Consider the following 7,681-nt stretch of genomic DNA (forward strand, 5'->3'; position numbering starts at 1 on the left):
CAGTCTTCCCGGTAGCCGCAACAACCCTTTTTTTTTTTTTTTTTTTTTTTTTTTAAATAAACCAAGTGGGGTACTCCCAAGTCAAAGTGCGACTGTAGTTATGTAACCTGGGCAAAAACCATTGAGACTCACCTGCATTTTTGCTCCAACTCATCCTTCAGCTGCATCTCACTGTGGAGCTGCTCTTCCAGCTGGTAGACTCTTTTCTGCAGGTTCTCCAACTAAACGGATAAATACACGTCATAGAATGTTGGAGATGGAGTACATACAAGCATAGCTGCGCAACTTACATGACTTTTGTCCTCCTTTGTGGAGCTGCTACGTTTGTCACTTGCCTTTGAGGCAGAAGTGGAGCTGCGCAGAGGACTTCAAAGCAAAACACATTCCGCAATTAATACAAGTTAATGCTTGTCCTGATGCACAGTATTTGTAATACATGTAAAGTAAGAAGCCTCTGGAGGACTTACTGCTGATTGCTGTAGTAAGTGAAGCCCACAAAGGGCAGCTGGTTGCCCACAAAGGCCTTTGGTATTGGAAAAGTCTCTTCTTCGCCACGGTCCTCTTCTATGTCATCAAAGTTACTGGTGTCAACATCACTGCTCAGCTCGGGCACCACTGGGGCAGCCGCTAAAAAGACAGAAGATTCAGGACTCTTTCTTTTGCTGTTTGTCTAAAGTAAGCTAACGTTCGATGTACAAGGTACATTCAGTACGCTACGGAGGCGTACAGAGTTCCCACACCATAATAATTTAAACTGTTACTGTTGCACTTAGCTGCATAGTTATGAAAATAACAAATTGATGTTGCACTTTAATACAAAGAAAATATTTAAGGTTATCTATTATTCCTTGTTTTTCCTTCACATTTGTTTGAAAAGATTTAATTTATTTGAGAATGTAAAGCTAATAGTTTGTTTCATTTAAACAGTCAATTAGTTCCGCAGCACTAGTTTTTTTCTGCTTGTTAACATTGTACCCGATATGTGAACAAGAGACTTTCAAACCAAGGCCAATACCAATATTTTTTTTTTTTTATATACACCCCAAGAGCTCAGACACAATAGGTAAATGTTTGTTTGAATTTTGCAACCCTTCGGTCCTGGTTCATAAATCTCAATGTGAAAAAATAAATAAATAAATCCTCCGGCGGGGAGCAAAGCCGGTCAGCCTTTCAGAAAAGCTGCGGCAAAGTGCTGACTTTAGCTGATTCAAGAATTAAATATAAACCCAGTTCAGAGTGCACAACAGCTGCAGGATTTGCTACAGTTCGAATCTCCGCCTGCTCTGGTGTCAGTTAATGTTTTGTCTGCCCTTGATTGGCCTATGCGCTGTCAATGATCAGTCTGAAGACCGAGTGTACGTTATAAGTGGTAATGATAGTCCTTACTGTCTCTGATGTTCTCCCACGTCCACTGATCATTCTTGAAGAAAGGGTGCCTCTTGATCTCATCCACACCGTTCCGGCCTAGGCGGACCTCCCTGTTGACATTGTTCGGTCCCAGTTAGACCTTAGGCTAGATTTACAGAGCACGATTCAAATAATACCATTGACATCTTTTGCCCTCAATTGCTACAGTCATGGTAGTGTGAATAACAAAAAAAAAGCTTGGAATCCTATATCTTGCCAAAACGCCCTAATGTTTAAAATGTCTCCAAAACTAGCTCGCAAAATAGTTTCCCACGGCATGTAAGAAATACAGAGATTACCGTTATTAAAATCAATGGTGGGAAGAGACCTTTTGTTTTATGTATTATTGCTTTCCATATTGTCAGTGTTGAAGCTTGAAATTGGGCGGCTTGAAATTGGACTTTTTATGTATTCCATGAACGTAAACAGGGAGGGATGTGTGCCTAATTGTCTCAGAACTGCGTCCCGCTCCCGGGTGCTCTGGGACAGTACCTGTCCGTCAGGAAGGCACAGATGAGGTTCTTGGCATCATTGGAGATGTCGCTGTCATCGGGGAAGGTCAGCGCGTTTTTGTGGTTCATTATTTTGCTGTAGGTGCCGACCAGAGAGTCTGCGTAAAACGGCGTGTCGCCTGAAAGAGCAAATTGGTAAATTACAATTAAAAAATGCTATGGGTATCCTTCTTGGTGTCACTACTCCATGCTGTATCCATCACAGTGACTCACCAACTAGCATTTCATACAGGAACACTCCCACCGACCACCAGTCGCACTCCCTGCCATAGTAGCCATCTCCTCCTTGGGATTTCAGTACCTCAGGTGAAATGTAGTCCGGTGTTCCTACCGCCGTGTCGCATCGTACCATACCATCCTAAAAGACCAAGCGGCACATATTTAACAGGTTTCTTTGCAAAATAAATCCAGTGCATGATTCAGAAGGACACAAATTCAATACCTTGTTCATTTTCATGCAGGTGCCAAAATCTGCCAGTTTTAAGTGGCCCGCTTTGTCCAACAACATATTGTCAGGCTTCACATCCCTGCAAAATAAATGTTTATTTAAAGGGGGCATCGTGTGAAAAGTGGGTGTTTTCATTGTTTGTATTCCAACAGTTGAGTATCTGCAGTGCCTAACCACCATTCGAGTCACAAAGGTATTTGTGTTTGACGAAAAAGTAAATGTTTTTGACCAAGTGTCCACTGCAGCCGTATCTTACATAGATCCGCACACTAATTGACAAGTGTAATTCAGCAGCCTGGGGATTAAGCGCTGCCTCCAAGAGCGAAAATACAACCTACACTTTTACTGTCATTACAAGGGCGAGAATCCGAATTGCTCAACACGTAGCCACCCTCTCGTACCGCCTCTCATTGTGAGGATAACAAAGCAGTGGCTTAAACTATTATTATGGGTAATTATAATCACGTCAAAGGGAGTGCCAATTATTTGTGGAATTTGCAAAGAATTGATGATTAACAACATTGGGCTTGGTCCTCGTTTCCCAAAAATAGTATACTGTGCAGTGGTGGAGCTCACGGTAAAAATAAAAAGGCACAACACTGGAGTGGTAAGTCAGAGTCTAATGGAATGTAAAACATTGGGACAGACGCTGTGCCAAAATAACGGAACACCATCAGTAGTACTCATATACAACATAAGGTCAGACACTCAAATTCACTTGTGCCTCTTGTCTTCCATTAAAATGTTCCTTGACCTTGAAGATGTGTTTGATCGAAATAGCTTTTGATTTCACAACCTGCTAATGCTGCAAACTTCAACCAATGACTGTTCTTTCCGATATATATACAATGCTTCGAAATGCTGTCGTTCATCATAATTTCTATCGTTGATGGAAAATAAAGACCAAGAGCTGTCGATACCTATGAATGAAGCCCATGGCATGGATACCATCCAGCGCCAGCACCACCTCGGCTGTATAAAAGCGAGCCCACTTCTCCGGGACGTCGTAATTGCTCATGAGGTTGACCAAGTCCCCACCGGGCATGTATTCCATCACCATGTAGAGGTAGCGGTCATCTTGGAACGCGAAGAAAAGCTGAAAGATGGACGAAATGTGAGCTTGTGTGAGAGAATGCTTATTTTTGCCAGCGAGCGGGTATAAACAAGTGGTGTTGGGCAGTCGGGACCTACCTGCACGACCCAGGAGCTGTTGGCAAAAGCCATGATGTCCCTCTCCTCCCAAAAGAAAGCAGAGTCTGACCTTTTGATCATCTCAAACTTGCTCAGCAACTTCATGGCATACACTTTGCATGTGGCTTTGTGCCTCACCTGGTGAAGATATAAGGGGTGAAGTTAAAAATCACACCAAAAAAAAAAAAAAAAAAAAAAAACTTAAAAAAAAAAACCCCAAAAAAAAAAAAAAAAAAAAAAAAGTTTCATAGCGGCACAATGTAAAATCATCTTTCTGTGTAACTTCCAAAGTTGAACATGATGCATCAGGGGGAAAAAAACAAAACAGTGTGCACCACAATTCTATGACTTGTTTACATTTTTGATTTCCAAAACTTTAAATTTTCTTAACCGATTCAAACCACTTCAACTTCAAAATGTTCAGCTCATTCAGAACATCCCATTCCGCATATTTTCACTTTTCTTATAATAACACGTGGAAGGGAAAAAAAAACAAAAAACTGAGAACCGAAGTCGGCACATCTCATGAAAAAGATGCACATGTATCGAACCAAACCCAATTGCATCATTCCTTTTTGAAATCTAATTGTGATATGTCTTTTACTTATCTTGGAAGGATCCGGTACATTTACAACAGGGGAGCCCAATACGTCAATCGCGATGGACGGGTAGCTCGCGGACTGGTCCCAAATCGATCATAAAAATAAAATTAAATTAAAAAAGCAGGTCACCTTTAACCGACAATGCCGCATGACCTCTGCATCACCGGATGTTTCTAGCGGCCAGCAATTGCAGCTTGTGATCAGAGCTGTTGCGCTCTCTCTTTTATTGTTCTTATTATTCTCATTCAGCGTTGGTTTCATGCACAATGCACCGAGGGCACTGGCAAAGAATGGGAATCTAGAGGGCCGGCAAAAGCATTTTAAAATGGTCCACGTGGGCTACGATCGTTAACACGTGGCAAAAGTGCGTCCCATGCCTTCGCGTCAGGTCTCGACGAAGGTAGGCAGTGATTTTCTTTTCACAAACTTTTGTGTCGACTTTATTTTTCTGTTTAGTTCATCTTAGGGGCTGTTATGGCTGTTGTTCATCATGTCATGCGTGCGTGTGTAAGGGCGTGGGTTAACGGGTCGATCGCTGTAGGTTGGTTGATCGAAAGTAGATCTTGGGTCAAAAAGGTTGGGCATCCCTGATTTACAGTATTGACAAATTCATTCAAATGAATGTAAAATAAGTGTCATTGCATCATACACTCTCAACTACCATACCATACTACCATATTGAATCAAATCATAATCCTACAGTCAAACCAAATTTAATCGTTCCACGTTCAAATCAAACCATCCTTGAATTGTTTCATAACCTGCATATCTTATCTTTTGTTGAGAGATGCACATTGCACATCCCAATATTGCTCATATACAATATGGGCATCCAGATCCATTCCACTCGTTTTCTGGTTGAGAGGGAAGAAATTTCATCTGTGCTGTATGTTGCACATTCAGTGCATTTGACAATAAAGTTGTAGTTCACTTGACTTGATTCCCATGTTGTAAAACCTTCCATTTCCTGCTCAATTATCATCCTACTTTTCAGTTTTTGACTTTTGAATCATTATTTTGGTTTATTTCAGGTATACAGCCAAATTGTACCATGTCAACATTTTGAGGTTCCACTGTGTAGTCAAAGAGGTGAATAAGAATGTCAATTTACCAGCTGCACCTCCCCAAATGCACCTCTCCCAATGACTTTGACCACCTCATAGTCTTCCGCTTTCATCCGTAGGTCACGGATTTTACTAATGGTATCCTTATCTGCGGGAAGAAAAATAACAGATTAACAATTTCAAGACGTGCAGTTGGATTTATTACATTAGGCTGCTGTGCTCGTTACTCAACAATGTTAAAAGGCAGGTGACACATAACAATCCTCAAGGGTTTTGTTTTTTTTTTGTTTTTTTAATAAATGCGGTTGTGCTTACTGCTATTGTAGTGTGAAATGTATTGGAGATCACCAACATGGCAGACTGGACACAATCTTAGTCAAAGGCAGCAAGGTGCTGCAGTGGTACAAGAAGGAAACAAAGATGATAAGCTAACTGTTAGCTTACCTGGTAATAACAGTGCGGTGATAACTACTTGTCAATTTTTTTTTTTTTGTGGTGAATAGCTTAAAAGATTTGCAACAAGAGCTTCCCAATTGGCTATCGTTCCGATTTAGGTCACAGTCACAGAGTCCGTGGCTTGGCCCAAGTCCGTGTTGACCACACATGAGGATTTGCCAATAAAAATATTCACATTTTATGATAATCAGCCTCAATGGTTTTCTCAGTAAGAGGAGCCACAGAAACACCATGAGTGCATGGCTTTGGGTATTTTTTGTTTTCTTTTTTTAAGAGACTTCCAAGAATATGGCCTTCGTTGACTTTGATCGGAAAAGAGGAAATGCTCAAATTTGACTCACTTGTTGATATGCATGCACCGGGTAAGAAGGAAACATTGCTAGGTTGGGTAAAGAATAGCCGTTTTTAGGTCTGTTATTAATGGGAGCCTGGCAAGCCAAATTAAACTCTTATAAAAGTCTGGGCTATTGCACAAAAATATTTTGAATGACTCATTTCCCACCACTGGTGAAATCCCAGCAGGTGTTGTAGGAACTATGCTCCGAATGTGTTACGGGAAATGCGTTTAACTGTACAGAACAGAGCAATCAGGCTAATGTGATCAGTGCGGAAAGAACGGGAAGCGAATTTAATAGAAGACAGCCCCTTAGGCAACACAAGACACATCAGCCCATTTGTCCTTATCCATGAACGATGTCGCCACACACTCGGATGCTTACAACAGTGATGGCGCAAAAAGAATTGACGGGATGACTAACGACAGTCCTTGCCTAAGGGTTTGGAGAAACTCGACTTGAAATTCAAATAGGAAACATCCAATTGCACTTAGCCTGATCAAATGTTTAAAGGCCAGAGCGCGGCCAAGGGATGGCCTTCACAATGAGGCGACTATGAATGTTTGTTTCTGTATTTTTAGGCCTACAAGGTGGGTTTTTAGTGACGTTTTAAAAGAGGGGAAATTATAATATTAATACATGTCACAACTTCTGCAGTTGTTTGGCTACTGGTCAAAATTATAACGTCATTCTGACAGTTCATTAAAAAAACGGGGCTAAATATATATATATATATAGGTGCATCTTTTGTATGGTCATTACAGTAATACGTCGACTCCAAGATGGCTCCTTCCTGGAGACATGCTTCCAATGTTATAACTTGCTGTTGGTTCAGTGAACTGTGTCGCTGCTTTATTAAATAAGTTTGTGTTGCAGCTCCGAAAAAAGGGTGTGGTGTTAATTTTTTCAAAACAGTCTCAACAAATACAGGTATGTCTTTGTCTGTCTCCGTGCCTTCTTCCGTTCCACTCGAGGGCGTTCAAGACCGCCTCCGAAAAACGTAAACTAACGATTACTTCAATGAAACTACAAAAATTGAAAATAATACATCAAAACTGAAAAGCAAGCGAGGATCACAAAATAAATTCTATAGCCCCCCCTAGAGAATTTATATTGTGATTTCATCATTTGTGAATACACAACAAAGGAATAAATAACTACGACTGACATCTTGTTGTGTTATTTTGACTTCAAGATGGCGCCGCGAGAGTAGCTGCCTTTCCAGCAGCTCTTATTTATTTTGTTCTTCTACTTCTTCCTCTCATAACTTTGCTGCTGTGAAGTGGGAATTTCTCCATTGTGAGACTATGAAAGGTTTTCTTATCTTGTCTGATCGTACTGTTGGAGCTACGATAAAGGAAATGCCAATGCGTTTTTCAGAGGCGGTCATAAACGCCTCTCGAGTTGACCGGAAGAAAATAAGGGAAGGAGACGGACGAAGACGCACCTGTATTTGTTGAAAAAAGGAGAGCTTTGGTTGTGGTTTTATTTATTTTTTTTAAACGCAGACTTTATTAATGGTTTTCACAGTCTCAGCAAATACAGGTACTGTACATCTTTGTCCAGCCTTCTTCCGTTCCACTCGAGAGGCGTTCATCGCCGCCTCCGAAAAACGTAAATTAATTCTTACTTCAATGAAACCACGAAGAAAATCAAGCGAGGAAAT

At 41.0% G+C, this 7,681-nt stretch overlaps 1 protein-coding gene across 3 annotated transcripts in view; it reads right to left on the minus strand.

The window, feature by feature from the left end:
* rock1 (Rho-associated, coiled-coil containing protein kinase 1) overlaps positions 1-7,681 on the minus strand; it is a 46,102-nt gene that overhangs the window by 18,290 nt on the left and 20,131 nt on the right. For all 3 annotated transcript variants that reach the window (XR_002169318.1, XM_019878977.1, XM_019878976.1), the window contains exons 3-12: positions 5,272-5,372; positions 3,559-3,696; positions 3,288-3,463; positions 2,362-2,446; positions 2,133-2,277; positions 1,900-2,038; positions 1,387-1,478; positions 468-627; positions 291-366; positions 133-221 (exon numbers count right to left, since the gene is read on the minus strand). Coding sequence is in view for 2 of the 3 variants with exons in the window: in XM_019878977.1 (XP_019734536.1) it covers positions 133-221; positions 291-366; positions 468-627; positions 1,387-1,478; positions 1,900-2,038; positions 2,133-2,277; positions 2,362-2,446; positions 3,288-3,463; positions 3,559-3,696; positions 5,272-5,372 (1,201 nt within the window). In the remaining variant the exon portion in view is untranslated. The remainder of the gene's footprint in view (positions 1-132; positions 222-290; positions 367-467; positions 628-1,386; positions 1,479-1,899; positions 2,039-2,132; positions 2,278-2,361; positions 2,447-3,287; positions 3,464-3,558; positions 3,697-5,271; positions 5,373-7,681) is intronic.

This window comes from Hippocampus comes, unplaced genomic scaffold (genome assembly GCF_001891065.2).
Source record: "Hippocampus comes isolate QL1 unplaced genomic scaffold, H_comes_QL1_v1.1 scaffold85, whole genome shotgun sequence".
In the NCBI taxonomy this organism is placed as follows: Eukaryota; Metazoa; Chordata; class Actinopteri; order Syngnathiformes; family Syngnathidae; genus Hippocampus; species Hippocampus comes.